The 16,743-nt window shown below is 46.8% G+C and overlaps 1 protein-coding gene across 5 annotated transcripts in view; it reads left to right on the top strand.

Moving 5' to 3' along the window:
* Nucleotides 1–16,743, top strand: part of focad (focadhesin) — a 90,971-nt gene that overhangs the window by 28,750 nt on the left and 45,478 nt on the right. For all 5 annotated transcript variants that reach the window (XR_009709331.1, XR_009709330.1, XR_009709332.1 and 2 more), the window contains exons 9-14: nt 2,919–3,006; nt 4,135–4,322; nt 5,231–5,491; nt 13,175–13,279; nt 14,496–14,597; nt 16,212–16,339. Coding sequence is in view for 2 of the 5 variants with exons in the window: in XM_061250946.1 (XP_061106930.1) it covers nt 2,919–3,006; nt 4,135–4,322; nt 5,231–5,491; nt 13,175–13,279; nt 14,496–14,597; nt 16,212–16,339 (872 nt within the window). In the remaining 3 variants the exon portion in view is untranslated. The remainder of the gene's footprint in view (nt 1–2,918; nt 3,007–4,134; nt 4,323–5,230; nt 5,492–13,174; nt 13,280–14,495; nt 14,598–16,211; nt 16,340–16,743) is intronic.

Below are 16,743 nucleotides of genomic sequence, written 5' to 3'. Positions count from 1 at the left end.
GGTGGTTGCCCATCCAGCTCTGGATGTCTCTCAGGCAGGCGGAGATACGGGTAGAGACCTGTGTGTCTGATGGGGGGAAGGAGAGAAAGAGTTGGGTGTCATCGGCATAACAATGATAGGAGATGCCATGAGCAGAGATAACGGGGCCAAGGGATCTCGTGTAGATGGAGAAGAGGAGGGGTCCGAGGACTGAGCCCTGGGGGACTCCTGTAACAAGGGGGCGAGGGGTTGACACTCCTCCAGCCCACGACACCTGGGAGGACCGGCCAGAGAGATAAGATTGGATCCACTCTAAGGCTGTGCCACAGATCCCTGTAGATGCCAGGGAGGCTAAGAGGATGGAGTGGTTGACCGTGTCGAACGCCGCAGAGAGGTCAAGAAGGATCAGGACAGAGGAGAGAGAGGTTGCTCGTGCAGCCTGAAGGGACTCGTTGACAGAGAGGAGTGCAGTCTCCGTCGAGTGGCCAGGTCTGAAGCCGGACTGGTAGGGGTCCAGCAGGTTATTCTGAGAGAGGAAGGAAGAGAGTTGGCTGGAGGCGGCTCGTCCAATGGATTTGGATAGAAAAGGAAGGAGAGATACCGGACGGTAGTTTTGAATGCAGGAGGGGTCAAGAGTGGGTTTCTTTAGGAGCGGGGTGATGTAGGCCCTCTTGAATGATGAGGGAAAGCAGCCAGAGGACAGGGAGGAGTTAACAAGGGAGGTGACAAACGGGAGGATGTCAGGCGTGATTGCCTGAAAGAGGTTTGAGGGGATGGGGTCCAGGGCACAAGTAGTAGGGCGGTGGGAGAGCAGGAGGTGAGACACATCAGCATCTGTAAGGGGACAGAAAGAGGAGAAACAGGGGGCAGACACAGAAATGGAGGCAGGCATAGAAGTGGTGGTGGTCGCGAAGGTGCTGCGGATATCTGCAACCTTCTCGTCAAAAAATACCGCAAAGTCATCAGCAGTGAGCGAGGACTGAGATGGTGGGGGAGGTGTGCTGAGGAGAGAGGAGAAAATGGAGAACAGTTGACGAGGGTTAGAAGTGGAGTTCTGGATTTTTGTTGGGTAGTAATTTCTTTTGGCAGTGGTGATAGCGGAGGAGAATTCCGCCAGGAGAGACTGGTAGGAAGACGGGTCCGACGGGTCTTTTGATTTCCTCCACTTCCTCTCAGCTGCACGTAGGCTTGGCCTGGAGGAACGTAGAAGGTCAGAAACCCATGGGCTGGGAGGGGATGATTGAGCAGGCCGGGAGACAAGAGGACAGAGAGAGTCAAGGGCTGAGGAGAGAGAGGAAAGCAGCACGGAAGATGCGGAATCAGTGGGTAGTTTGGAGAAGGATTCAAGAGGAGGGAGGGAAGCGGTGACTCTGGGGGCAAGGGAGCAGGGCGATAGAGAGCGGAGGTTACATCGGACAGAAACAGTGGGGGTGAGAGAAGGGGAGGGAGGTAGAGCAGCTAGGGGGATGGAGAAGGAAATGAAGTGGTGATCGGACTTGTGTAAAGGGGTAACAGTGGGGTTAGAAGAGGAGCAGTTCCTCAGAAAGATTAGGTCAAGAAGGTTTCCAGCCTTGTGAGTTGGGGGAGAGTGCTGCAGAGAGAGGTCAAAGGAGTGAAGTAGTGGTAAGAAGGCAGCAGACTGGGAGGCTTCCAGGTGGATGTTGAAATCTCCCAGGAGGATAAGTGGGGTGCCATCCTCAGGGAATGAGCTGAGTAGAGTGTCAAGCTCATCAAGGAAACTTCCCAGGGCACCTGGTGGACGATAAACAACGACAATATAAAGTTTAACAGGGTGAGTAATTGAGACAGCGTGGCATTCAAATGTGGATAGGGATAGGTCAGTGAGGGAAAACGCAGAGAATTTCCACGAAGGGGAGATCAGCAAGCCAGTGCCACCTCCACGGCCAGAGGGCCGGGGGGTGTGTGAGAAGGAGAAGGAGGATGAGAGGGCAGCGGGGGTGGAAGTGTTCTCTGGTGTAATCCAGGTCTCGGTGAGGGCAAGGAACTGTAGGGACAGGAGGGAGGCATAACCCGGAATGAAGTCAGCCTTCCGTGTGGCAGACTGACAGTTCCATAGCCCCCCTGCAACTGTGAAGTTGTCACAGGGGGTCAGTGAGGGGTAGCAGAGGTTGGTGGGGTTCCGTCGTCGTGGAGGGCCACGTCGCTGGAAGCGCATTCTGAAGGGGAGAGAGCAGACCGTAATGGGGTGCTGACACAACATACCATTCCAAAATGAGCACGCCTATATAAACTGCTAATTACTAATGCAAACTAGCGATCTAAAAATTATCCTAACAATTGCAGCGTCCAAAGTATCCAACTGATTCTGATCACCTAATCAGAATAACAGAACCGAGCGAAACTGCCGGCGGCTGGTGAAAAAACACACGAGATTTGCTAACTAATGACAGAAAATGCAAAACACCTGGTCTAAGTAACGCAGTAATTTGACAACAAATCTGCAACTGCTGATGGACTAACAAGGTTTCCTTATAACCTACTGCTCACACGCAAAAAACACAGAAACAATACTTAAGTTCCCTGGAGGTCTTCGAGTACACACGGCTAGTGGAAAAAATGCACTTTTCTGCATTTCACTTTTTTTTATGCATACATATGCATGTGTGTGAGTGCATGTGTGTGTACATATGCATGTTTGTGCATGCATATTTGTGTTGTGTGCGTGTGTGTGAGCATATGTCCATGTCTCTGTGTGCATGTGAGTGTCTGTGTATGTTTCTGTGAGTGTGTATGTGTGTGTGTGTCCCATTTGTGCATGTCAGCACATTTTTGTGTGTTTCTGTACGTGTGTGTGTGTGTGTGTGTGTGTGTGTGTGTGTGTGTGTGTGTGTGTGTGTGTGTGTGTGAGAGAGACGTTGCCTCTCTCTGCTCTGTCTGACCCTGTGTGTGTGTGTTCGACACTGCCTTCCTCTCTGCAGGACTTCCCATCAGAGCAGGTGATCATGGGAGTGAGCCTTCTTCTGCTGAAGGCCCCTGCATCCCAGCAGACCGCGCTATTGGACCTCGGTACGGCCACACCCTTTACCCCGTCCCATTAGCTCTGGGGCCACTAGGGTCTCCTTAGAGCACCTTCTCCTTTTGTTGGGGGGTTTATATCCCAGGGTATAGACCTGGATGGTGCGAAAAAGAAGAAGAAGAAGAAGACTTCTCCACGAGTGTACTGTTCTGTTAATTTATGCTTTTTGTCCTGGGAGCCAAATATGGCTGTAGGTTCCTTTCATCATCGAGAAAGATGTTTACCCATTTACAGTATGTATTTAATATCTTCTGAGATTCATCAGAAAGGGTGACAGTATCCAGGTCTGCATCTGCAGGTCACATACCTCCCACCAGTGGTCGGGTAATTGGCAATATCTGTATTTTTTCACTAGGTGTTGTTTACTCGCATATACAATCCATCTTTCGTCACACTTATCAATAAGTGTACCTGAATCAGTATTATCTAATGTATTAATATGAATTAATTATCCACTAATACATTAGTTAAGCATGTAATGAACATTTCATTTGTTAATATAAGATACTAACTAATGTATTAGTTATGTGAATATTTATACAAATGGCAAACCATAGGGTAACCTTCTAATTAGTTAACCATTAACAAATACATGTACTTTTTTAATGGGTATTCCAATATGAATTGGCATCAACTAATTGATCAGCTAGTTGTACACATCGTTAACAAAGCCGTAGAGATGTGCTTCTCAGCAGTTAGTTAACAACTACGTTTATTCATGCCAATTCATGTAGGCTCATTAAAGTAGGCTGTAGTGGTTAAGGTAAATCACTGGGACCTGCATGGACGCTGGTTCGATCCCCGGTGTAGCCACAATAAGATCCGTTAGGCCCTTGAGCAAGGCCCTTAACCCTGCATTGCTCCAGGAGAGGATTTTGTGGATCCTTAGTCTATAATCACCTGTACGTCGCTCTGGATAAGAGAGTCTGCCAAATGGCATTAATGTAATGTAATGTAATGTAGTTTGTAGTAATGTATTACCCTAATGTATTTTCGTGTGTGTTTTGTAAATAGTATGTGGAAACGGTCTGGCATTGGTTTTCGAAAGAAAGGTTTGTGTTTTTTGGAAGCTGTGGCTGAACACCCCTCATTCCCTTACTCTGTCCCCCCCCTCTCAGCTACCAGAGTGGTCCCTCCCGACACCCCCCCGCCCCTGGCCCCTGTCCTGGTGCTGCCCCTGCTGCAGGTGCTGTCCCGCTCGGCGCTAATGGAGGCGCTAACGGACCCCTCGACCCGAGCCCAGAACCAAACTCTGGCCCAGTCCCTCCTGCAGGCGGTGCAGCGACCCGCCAGCGACGCCCGTGAGGTACGGAGACACGCGTGCTGCTACGGTGACCGTTACCGTGGTGACACGCGATGACGTCACTAGACCGCAAATGTTAGGTTGTGAGGTCGCATGGGCCATTTATGTACCGCAGCTAAATATGGGTGTCATTTGTCGTTGGAGTGCTACATTCATACTAAATACATGGAGACACTGCAGCAGGACTAAATACATGGGGAGACTGCTGCAGGGCTAATGCTTAATATATGGAGAGTCTGGGCTAGGGCTAATGCTAAATACATAGAGACTGCAGCAGGGCTAATGCAAAGTACATGGAGTCTTTGCCACAGGGCTAATGCTAAATAAATGAAGACTGCTAATGCAACATAAATGCGTTTTGTTGATTATGTTTATGTGCAATGCAGCATGTTTTAAATGTAAATGTATACATGAATATGATGTTGGTATATAAAAATGTATGTAATGACAAAGGCCATAGCGTCCATGTTGTCTCATCCTGTCCCCGCCCCTCTCTGGCCCCTCCCCTCTCTGGCCCCGCCCCTCTCTGTCCCCTCTCTGTCCCTGTCCCTCTCTGTCCCTGTCCCTCTCTGTGCCCTCCCCTCTCTGGCCCCTCTGTCCCTCTCTGTCCCCTCTGTCCCCTCTCTGTCCTCTCTCTGTCCCCTCTCTGTCCCTCTCTGTCCTCTCTCTGTCCCTCTCTGTCCCTGTCTGTCCCTCTCTGTCCTCTCTGCCCCCTCTCTGTCCTCTCTCTGTCCCCTCTCTGTCCTCTCTCTGTCCCTCTCTGTCCCTCTCTGTCCTCTCTGCCCCCTCTCTGTCCTCTCTCTGTCCTCTCTCTGTCCCTCTCTGTCCTCTCTCTGTCCCCTCTGTCCCCTCTGTCCCTCTCTGTCCCCTCTGTCCCCTCTGTCCCCTCCCCTCTCTGGCCCTCCCCTCAGGATGGGGTTCAGCTGGCCCTTCCTCTGAGCTCCTGGTACAGCGAGCTGCTGGTGGCCACCCACACCCTGCGCAGGGTGAGCCGAGACCCCGCCTCCGCCCGCGACTGGCTCCTCTCCGCCCAATCAGCCCTGCCACTGAGCGACCGCGTGCCAGACCACCTGACCCTCATCCTGGGTCACCTGATCCTCTCCGGCCAGGGAGACGTCTGCAGGCTGGCCCTCAGCACCGCCGGCCTGCTGGCCCAGGCTGACCCTGCACAGGTAGGGCGTTGTGGGTAACGGCCACACCTAGGACAAACGCTTCAGCTAAATTACTTTAACCCTTTAGACCAGGGAGTATCAACTCTGGCCCTTAAATCCAAATCCAGCCCTGGTTTTCTTCTCCTGGGTAATCAGTGCTACTGATTGGGTAGACGGCCAACATGACGGCCAATTTCACATGAATCAATGTTTATGTAAAAATTTTGTAGGACAATATATTGGCTTTCACAATGTGCATGTCTTGATGCCAAGCGATGCTTAAAGCGATAACTTGGGTCTTTTCAGAAAGCTTTTAAAAAAAAAAAAAAAAGGTTCTCCTCCTTGAATAGTTTATGAAACTGAAAATATGTTTTGGGGTCAATACCACTGATTTTGACATGTCACATAAGCTTTTGCTGGTCTGGGATTACTGTTGGGCAGGTCTGGCATTATTGCTTTCATTACTTAGTACATCCGCTTCTCACATCTAAAGTCTGTTAAATGAGTGTGATTTAATGTAAAGTGGTTCAAGTACACAGTATTTGAACCAGGTCTCATATTAACAAGTAGGCCAATGGGAGACTAGCAGTGAGGCTGTTGACCTGTAAAATACTTCCGTCTCGCTACGACTGAAGTGGAATCCTTCCAATTTGATGCCTGCTCATGAATATGAATGAGGGGGTGTACGCAATACTTAGGAACTTTATTACACCCACTTATTCATGCGATTATCTAATCAGCCAATTGTGTGGCAGCAGTGCAGTGCATACAATCATGTAGATACGGGTCAGGAGCTTCAGTTAATGTTCACATCAACCATCAGAATGGAGAAAAAATGTGATCTAAGTCACTTTGACTGTGGAATGATTATTGGTGGCAGACAGGGTGGTTTGAGTGTCTCAGAATCTGTTGATCTCCTGGGATTTTCATGCGCACTAGTCTCTAGCGGGGGCGGCACGGATGGTGCAGTGGGTAGCACTGCCGCCTCACAGCAAGGAGGTCCTGGGTTCGAATCCCCGTCGGCCGGGGCCTCTCTGTGCGGAGTTTGCATGTTCTCCCCGTGTCTGCGTGGGTTTCCTCCGGGTACTCCGGTTTCCTCCCACAGTCCAAAGACATGCAGGTTAGGCTGATTGGAGAGTCTAAATTGCCCATAGGTATGAGTGTGTGAGTGAATGGTGTGTGTGCCCTGTGATGGACTGGCGACCTGTCCACGGTGTATTCCTGCCTTTCGCCCAATGTATGCTGGGATAGGCTCCAGCCCCCTGCGACCCTGTTCAGGATAAGCAGGTTCACATAATGGATGGATGGATAGTCTCTAGCGTTTACAAAGAATGGTGCAAAGAAAAAAATAAAAAATAAAATAAGCAGACAGAAATGCCTTGTTAATGAGAGACGTCCGAGGAGAATAGCCGGACTGGTCAGGAAGGTGGCAGTAACACATTACAACAGTGGTATGCAGAAGAGCATCTCTGAACACACAACGCATCATAGGCTACAGCAGTAGAAGTAAAAAAAAAAAAAGTCTAATAAATTGCTCACTTAGTGTATACTCTCAATGAAAAAAATAAATACAAATTAAAGGAGCTGACCATCTGTTTGTTTTTTGGTAGTACATTACATGACATTTGGCAGACTGTATTCAATAGGTTAATGAGTGCAGCTGTAAGTAAACGGGGTTATTCACACACTCGGAGGCCAGAGGAGGTACTTCAGCATGAATATTCAAATCTGGTCCTGGATCCAAATCCAGCCCTCAAAGTGTTAACTGAATAACTGTGCTGAGTAAAACCAGGAACCTTCCCAAATCTGTAACGTGGACTAAATAAAAAAAACACATTGCTCCAGGTGGGATTGTCCCCCGCATCGTCAAATCAACTGTAAGTCGCTTTGGATAAAAGTGTCAGCTAAATAACAAATTTTGTATTAATTATATATTTATATATAATAATATATATATATATATATATATATATATATATATATATATATATATATAATTAATATATATTTATTTATTTAACTCCAGCTTCGTGCAAAGCGAGGCTGGAAAGGCATGACGTCTCTGCCCTGGAGGACCGTGAGTTGAGTCTGAGGGCACTACCGGAGGGACGTGCGCTGTCATCAGAGAGGCAGGTTACCGTAGCTCGGTGAATTATGGGATGTTTGCGGCCGGTATCCGGGAGCGTCGGCGCTCCGAGCGGCGTTCCGGCCGGTGGCGGGATTACGGAGTGCGTCGCAGACGCGCCGGGAGGCGGGGGGGAACGGCAGACGTGCGGGCGGGGGTTTTATGGAGTGTGTTTTTTATTTTTATTAGGGCATAAATAAAAAGGGAGATGAGACTATCAGCGGGGCTTATGAAGTCGTCTCGGGGAGTAGAGGAACCGGACCGCCGTCTTCCTGCGCTGTTTTATGGCCGCATTCATTCCGGTTATGGCCTCTTTTTTTTTTTAAATGTATTTATTTTTTAACCTCTCTGGCGTGTGAGGGTGTATGTGCATATGTATGTATTAATGACTCCCACTCTTACTCGCTCTCGTACTTTGTCTTCTCCTTCATTCTTGCCGTCCCTCTGTATCTGTGCATCTTATCTTCCTCTCCCGCTCGACCTCCCTCCCCATTTCTCTTTCTCTTCTCACTTTATCTCTCGTTTACTACCTCCCGCCCGCTTGCTCTTCTTCACTCCGTCTCTCTCATCCTCTATCACTCCCTCCTTCCCAATCCCCCCCCTCTCTCTCTCTCTCTCTCTCTCTCTTTCATTATATACGTGCTGTTTTTAGTAGTTGAAAAAACATAAAGCCAGTATGATGGGTAAATGTCTAAATAAAATAATGGATAGTTTTAGCATTTTAGCGGTGGAAATGAACCGCTAAATCCCGAAATGTGACACAAATGTTCCACTTGTATACTGCAGCTCACATCCAGTTCCCATGTTTCTGTGCTTTTTTGTGCGTTTTTATTTTTTTTGGGATAATTGCGCTTTATGGTTGACACAGTAAAATGTTACAGCTACAGATATCCATCGAATCCAGAAGGATTGTGAACCTATTTATTTATTTTCTTTTTGTGGGGGGGGGGGCGGGTAGTGGAGGGGAAGGACTTGGGACTAGTGCTCTCTCTCTCCCTCTCTCTCTGTCTCTCTCCCTCTCTCCCTCACTATCTCTCCCCCTCCCCCTCTCTCTTCTCACTCTCTCTTTCTCTCTCCCTCCCACCGCCTCTCTCTCTCTCCTATTAGCCATGCAGATGTTAAGGTTGCTAGGCAACGTGCGAGGAGCGCGAGCGATAAGCACTTTATGCAAATGAGGCATTATCGCTGGCCGCGCGACCCTCTCTGAGATTCCGCCGTCATTCCGCTCCCCCCCCCCCCCCGTTAAATTTATGGACTCCTGAAGGGCCCCGGCCGTATAAGACACCGAGCTCATCGTTACTCCAGGAGAGGCCTGTGGTCTTGCACCCACCCCCCACCCTCCTCCCCCCCCCACTCTGTTTGGTGATCTTCCCTGTCACTCAGCCATACAGCTCAAACGTTGTTTTCCGCAACAAGTGTGAACTCCGCTTTCTGGAAAATTGACACGCTGGGATTGAGCCACCGCAACCAAACAAGGATGTCGTTTCTTGCAGCACAACTGCCAGTGAAAAGGTGAATCCGATGCTTCACAGATCCAGGATAATATTGTGTATTATATGCGTATCATAGAAAGAATAATATATAGATATAGTCTGGAGCATATTGGAGATCAACGAACATGTAATGTATACTGTGACCAATAGATGGACATTGATTGATGCGAGGAGTTCTAGTAACTTGTGAGTTCAAAATCTGTGTCAGCACAAAAAAAAGGATTAGCAGGATACGCAGGAGCTGGCAACCAATCGTGGCACGGTGTCATATTCAGGCGGTGAAAAAACTAGAGCGTATCCAATCCGGCAATTTATCTCTGCCACATGCTTTTAATGGCTTTTTTACCGTTAAAAAATAAACATGTGTAAAATATGTGCATCAATAAGCACATAACCTTTTTTTTTTATTCCGTTGTTCACTCTAGGTGAGGTAATTATTTAGGTAATCTGGCTTAAAGTGGAGATTTGTTGCATACGGGTGGGTGGCTTGCTATTTTTGTCGGAATGGTCTGGCTGCATTTTTATGAAATATTGTTTCACAGACTTCACAAGTCGAGACACACTCCATGCTCACGGACCGCTACTGAGATGAGCCCCCAGTCCTGCACTTCTGGAGCATTCTGTGATTGGGGGGTCTGCTGCGTAGTCTTGGGTGACCGTACTGCAGAAGCCAAAAAATATTTTGTGTTTAAGTACTCGAATTGAGGCTTAAAATCTTATTTCGTTACTTTTTTTTTGGTGAATAAGATATAAAATAAAAAATATTGCGAGTGACTCATTTCGAAATGCGCCAATGAAATGATAATATTAACTTAAAAAAAGAAGTCGCTAGGCCAATCAATATTAAATTGCAATGATTATTTAATGATAGCAAATTTAATTGTAGATTTAATTTTGAATGGATTAAAAAAATGTTTTAATCAATCTACACTCAATGACCCACAATAACAAAGTGAAGACTTGTTTTTAGAAATTTTAGCAAATGTATTCAAAATCTAAAACTCATTTATTCAAGTATTCAGACCTTTAATTCGGTACTTTGTAGAAGCCCCTTTGGCAGCAATTACAGCTTTGAGTCTTCTTGGGTAAGTCTCTAGAAGCTTTCCAAACCTGGATTTTGGTAGTTTATCCCATTCTTCCTGGCAGATCCTCTCAAGCTCGTCAGATTGGATGGGAAGTATCTGTCAACTGCCATCTTCAGGTCTCTTCACAGATGTTGTTGGGGTTCAAGTCTGGGCTTTAGCTGGGCCACTCAAGGACAGTCAGAAACTTGTCCCGAAGCTACTGTCTTGTATGCTTCAGGTCATTATCATGCTGAAAGGTGAACCGTCGCCCCAGTCTGAGGTCGCATGCACCCTGGAGCGGGTTTTCTTCCAGGACCTCTCTGCATTTGGCTCCATTCATCCTTCCCTCAATTCTGATCAGTCTTCCTGTCCCTGCGGCTGAGAAGCGCCCCCATAGCCTGATGCTGCCACCACCATGCTTCGCTGTAGGGATGGTATTAGCCAGGTGATGAGCAGTGCTTGGGGTTTGCCAGACATAATGCTTGGAATTCTGCCCAAAGAGGTCAATTTGTCTCATCAAGCAGAAAAGTCCAAGAGGGCAGTCATATGCCTTTTACTCAAGAGTGTCTTCCATCTAGCTACTCTACCATAAAGGCCTGATTGATGGAGTGCTGTTGAGACGGTCGTCATTCTGGCAGGTTCTCTCATCTGCAGAGGACTTCCGAAGCTTGTCACCTCCCTGACCAAGGCCCTTCTAGGCCGGTTACTCAGTTTGGCTGGATTGCCTACGTTAGCAAGAGTCCTGTTGGTTCCAAACATCTTCCATTTCACAATTATTCGACAAACTGTGCTCCTGGGAACACTCAAAGTATTTGTGGTTTACTTACTATAGGCCTTGAAAGCTTTTAGACTTTGGGACCTTTAGCCAGACAGTACTGAATGACATCCAAAAGCAGCAGACACTGCAGTTTTAGGGTTAGGGTTCAGGATAATGTTAACCCTAACCCTAACCCTCACTCTAGCCTTGGGGTGAGATCTGTGCTTTTCCGGTGCTCCTTTGTTAGCTGGCTGTATTCAGAACGCCTCCCCCATGGCGCGGCCATCTATAGCAGTGGTCTCCGGCGCGGTGACCTGCCTGTTAACCTGGAAGTAAACCGTGACCCCGCCAGGGCCATCCACGCCTGGGAGTCCCACGGGGTCACATGCAATTGGCTGAAGCGTCGCTCAGGGCAGCAGGAGGGCCAATCGGACGCCCGTTCATATTAGCACTGTCCTTCGCTCCGGATGAAACCTGAATCACTTCAATAAATATCCCGCTGTATAAATGGATCGTGTGTAAATAATGTAAACTGTGTGAGTTCACTGAAATGTGATATGATGTGTGTGTGTTTTGTTTTAAGTGTTGTACGTGGGGCACCTTGCCCCAATCCTAATGACATTGTTCACATCTCCGTGGGGTGGAGTACCCAAAAGGTTTAAGGAATCCATTATCGCTCCAGTGCCAGAAAAGTTCCCCACTAGCTGTCTTAATGACTACCAGCCAGTGGCACTAACCTCTGCAATTATGAAGTGTCTAGAACAGTGGTCGCCAACCCTGTTTCTGTTTCTACTGTCCTATAGCTTTTCACTCCAACCCGAACAAAGTGTGCCTCACTCAACAGCCTCAGATCTCATTGACCTGCTAATTCACAGAATCAGGTGTGCCAAATTAGGGTTGAAGTGAAAACCTTCAGGACGGTAGTTCTGCAGGAACCGGGTTGGTGACCCCTGGTCTAGACACTTCATAATTACAGAGGTAAGTGCCACTGGCTGGTAGTCAATAAGACAGCTAGTTGGGGAACTTTTCTGGAGAGAGAGAATCGCTCTGTAAAAGATGCTGTGTCTCTTTCTCTTTCACCGTAGTCACTCACTCATATGTGACCTGCTCTATCAAAATCGTATTGACCCCAAAACTTATTTTGGAAACTACTCGAAAGAGGAGAATGTAAGCTTTGTAACAATACCAAAGTCGTGTATTGTCTGTCTACTCCATTTATCAAGGGAGTTGTGTCCGTCCGGTTTACTTTTGAGTGGCACCGAACCATGTTTTTAGAAAAACGGCTTCAAAGTTTTGTTGCGAGATGGTAGTTACGTGAGGCTGGGAGACAATACTTGACACTGGGCTAAAGAAACTCCAGGGTTATACCTTGTCATCTTGTCATAAACTTTTTAAAACTATATTTTTACTCTGAACATTTACTCTAAGACATACAGGCCATGAAAGCAAATGCATGTAACCACAAATGCAGCTGATGTGGTTGTTTGGTGAGAAGCTGGCTAGCCTCAAAACAATGCAGAACTCTGGTGTTACTTTCACTTTGACATCTTGCGTTTACAAGCTTAAAGACTTCATTTTTACTCTGAGTTTGGCATTAAGACATGCAGATTATGAAAGCCAAGTTATTGTTTGACAAAATGAAGATGAAAGCCTAAAACAAATTAAAGTTTTGCCATGAACATCGATTTATGTGAAATTGCGACGTACGACTGATAATGATAGAACACATCCCTTATGTCAGGATGCTTTTTCTAGACTACCGTTCAGCTTTTAATACCATTGTTCAGAGTACACTTCAGTAATGTCCGTGGTAAAACTACAAGATATTGGTTTCTGTGATTCCATCTGGAAATGGATTCTGGATTTTCTAATATCGAGACCACAGAGAGTTAATAACTCAATAAGTCAGTAACTGCATATCCAACACCCTTAGTGTTCTTAGCACAGGCTCCCCAGAGTTATGTACTGAGCCCCCTACTGTAATCGCTAAGTACATATGATTGTACTGCCCTGTATGACCGCAATTATATCTTTAAATTTGCAGATGAGACTACAGTAATTGGGCTCATTACAAACAATGACAAAGCACTCTAGACTTGACTGTCAAATACAGCAGAAGTGAATTATGTTTGGAAGGGAGGATTGGGGTCTGAGTTTTGATGGAGGCTGATGTTGTACAACAGGTCGGGGCAGGATAAGAGTGACCCCAGTTCCTTGTCACCCACAGCGTCCTCACTGCTGCCTGCTTCCTCTCCCCTCTGACAGGTCCCCGCACTGCTTCCTGTCTTCATGTTTAAGCTTGGGAGGATCGCTGACCCGGACCTGTCCCGGTCGCTGCTCTACAGCCTGCCAAACCTGGCAACCCACAAGGTCTCTCTCGTACCCCCACATCTGTCTCTGTACCTGTCTTTCGCTCTCTCACTCTCTTATTCCCTCTCATTTCATCTCCCATTTTCTTTCTCTCTCCGCTCTATCTCCTACATTCTCTCTCCCTCTCTCTCCCCTCTCTCATACATTCTCTATCCCTCTCTCCCTCTCTCTCCGCTCTCTCATACATCCTCTCTCCCTCTCCCCTCTCTCATACATTCTCTCTCCCTCTCTCCGTCTCTCTCCTCTCCCTCTCTCATACATTCTCTCTCCCTCTCTCCCTCTCTCTCTCCCCTCTCTCATACATTATCTCTCCTGCTCTTTTTCTCTCCTTTTCTATCCCTCTCCTTCTCTATCCCTCTCTCTTTGTCTCAATCTCACTCTCTCCCTGTTTTTTCCTCTCCCTCTCTATCCCTCTCTCTCTGTCTTTTTCTCTCAGTCTCCCTCTGTCGAATACATTCTCTCTCCCTCTTTCTTTTTCATTCTTTCGCCCTCTCTCCCTCTTCCTCTTGCACTCTCCCTCTATTTTTCTCCCTCTCCCTCTCTCTCTCTATCACTCCCTCTCTCTCTCTCTCTCTCTCCCTCTCTCTCTCCCTCTCCCTCTCTCTCTCTCTCTCTCTCCCTCTATCTCTCCCTTTCTCTCTCTCTATCTCTCTCTCCCTCTCTCCCTCCCTCCCTCTCTCTAATGGGGCATGACTAAGTTCCCTGGACAGTGGCAGGGGATTGCTGCTGAAGTGGAATGGGTTTTCACACTGGTGCCAGTCGGGATTAGATTAAGCTTGGGTCCTTTTTGGAGCAGCTAATATGGGAAGTGACAGGTATTTCTCCCATATTTTACACAAAAAGACAGCATACATATCAAAATATAAGCGTAGTTATTGCTCCATCATGCTGAAATTAATTTGAAGTCTGACATAATTACTGACATTTTGTCTGTCACAGTTTTGGGTAGTGCCTCAGCATATGTTAGTCCTGAGAATTTCAGGGTTTGATACAGAACAAGGAAGCTGTGGGGAAGATTGGACATATATTGGTTAACCCGTTTGACAGAGGGGTGTGTTTCTATGTGTGTGTGCGTACGTGTGTTTGAATGTGTGCATGCATGTGTGTTTCTATGTGTGCGTGTGTATATGTGTATATATGTGTGTGTGTGTGTGTGTGTGTGTGTATATATATATATATGTGTCTTTCTCTCAGTAACACTGTTTTCCTCTCTCAGTTTTGTGTTTCCCAGGTTCTGCAGGTGCTGCAGGTGTTGGGAAGCAGTCCTAAGATGAGAGCCGTGGTGCTTCGCCTGGTGACCTCGCTCTGGGTCAAACAGGTGGGCCTGTCTGTTGCAGTCACATGTATTTTCTTAGCACATTGGTTCCTGAACTTTATGTGCTCAAAACCTACTTTCTGTGATCCACCCCTTCTTACTGAATACTGAATAAATTATGTAAAATTTTATTTTAACATATGTCATTACAACTGCTCTCTACGTGTTCTATTACTAATGTAAGTTTGGTAGTTACTCTTAGTCAAAAAGGTGGAAGAAACGATGCTAAAATGGCGGTTGTAAAATGGGAAAAAATAAGGTATGTGGAGCAGCTGAAGCTGGTAAATCCTCGTTAGCGCTCGGAGAAGGGAAGAGCGATTCGGTTCATTGTTATCGGTCTGAAATGCGAGCTGCTCAAGGCTCTGCTCTGGCCTTGGTGTCGGAGGTCAGGCTCGCAGTGTAGAGCTCCGCAGTGCTCCATGGCATGCTGCCAGAGTAGTGTACGTGATAAATGTGTGAGTGCGCTGAGAGAGAGGACCTGACACACACACACACATACACACACGCACATTCTCACACATACACACCAACACACACACATTCTCACACATGCGCACACACACACACACATACATTCTCACACATACACACAAACACACACACACACACACACACACACACACACACACACACGTATATATACAGATATGCCCACACATCCTGTGTTTCATACAGCATGACCAATATGTGTTCCTCATTTATATTTTCATTTTTCAAATATTTCATTCGTTCAGATAAAGTAGACCTTGTTTCCTCCCTTAAACCATCCTGTATGACACTGTGATCACGGTGATCATGGACCACACTTGGGCCATTCATACTTGTATTGGCTATTGGCTGAATGTGGTAGTAACCAATGCATTTTACCTGTATGTTCAGGGTGTATTGCTGTAGTAACTAATGTTTTGACTGTGTTCAGGATGTGATATTGTAGTAACCAATGCTTTTGACCATGTGTTCATGGTTTGGTGCTGTAGAACCATGTATTTGACAGTGTACATTAGGGCTGTGCGATATAGTTATTGCGGTACATAAAATTGTTTAAGTGCAATAAAAACTATCTCTGGCAGGTGGCGGTAGGTTTCCTTCATCTCCAAACTCCAGTGAAATGCTTCCAGGGGAGAAAAAACATGACTTGTATCTATTCAATGTAGGTTAACTTACCAACACATCGCTGTTTTCGCTCCTTATCCTAGTAGTCATGTTTTTATCGACCACATGGAAACAGCATGGCCCTGTTTCTGTCATATTAACATTGAAAAGATACAAGTAACGTTTTTTTCCCCGGAAGCATTTCACAAATAGGAGGTGTGCTACCACATCAGGTTTTCACGATTAAATAAACGAAAAAGACTGAAAGAAATCATAACACCGTGTGCCAGAGATAGTTGTTACTGCGCTTACAGAAAAAAAACGTTATCCCACGGTGGCTATATCGCCCAGCCCTAGTGTACATACTCAGGCCCATAATGTGAGATGGCTCCAATTTGATGTAATACTGTAGTTATTGAACACGTTTGACCTTGTAAGTTCATCAGGACCATCTATGACGGCAGTCCCATTGGGCGTAATGCCTAACCGGGCTTCGAGCGCAGTTTGACCGTGTGCGTTCTGTAGGACCGCGTGTACCCGGAGCTGCAGAAGATGATGGCGCAGGTGGAGAAGGGATCCCTGGTGGGAAAGGAGGAGCAGTGGGAGCAGATCCTGGCCCGGGCCGCCTGCATCCGGGACATCTGCAAGGAAAGGTCCGCCATCCAGAGAACACCAATCACAGCTCTCAAATCCAGAGTCACCCAATCAGAGCTCCTCTGTCAGCCAGAGTCATCCAATCGGAGTCCTTTAAACTCCAGCCCTCAAATTGGAGTGACCTAGTCAGAGCTCCTCTCTCAGAACTCCATTCCGAGTCCTTCAGTCATAGGCCTCAAATCAGTCACCCAATCAAAGACCTCACCAACAGCCAGAGCTCCTCATTTGACGTCAGGCGAATCTAATTCCCGCCCTTCAAAGACTCTCCCAGCAACATCTGTTTCACTCTTGCATAGGTCATATCGCTTCTGCTTGTCTTCAAATATGTATTATACATTTAAATAGTCAAAGTGGAAGGGATTGTTGAATTGAACCCAAGCTTTCCCGAACCCTCTCCGTGATT

Source organism: Conger conger, chromosome 8 (assembly GCF_963514075.1).
Source record: "Conger conger chromosome 8, fConCon1.1, whole genome shotgun sequence".
Taxonomy (NCBI): Eukaryota; Metazoa; Chordata; class Actinopteri; order Anguilliformes; family Congridae; genus Conger; species Conger conger.
The sequence above is the reverse complement of the archived record's forward strand: the minus strand, read 5'-3'. Positions and strand labels throughout refer to the sequence as shown.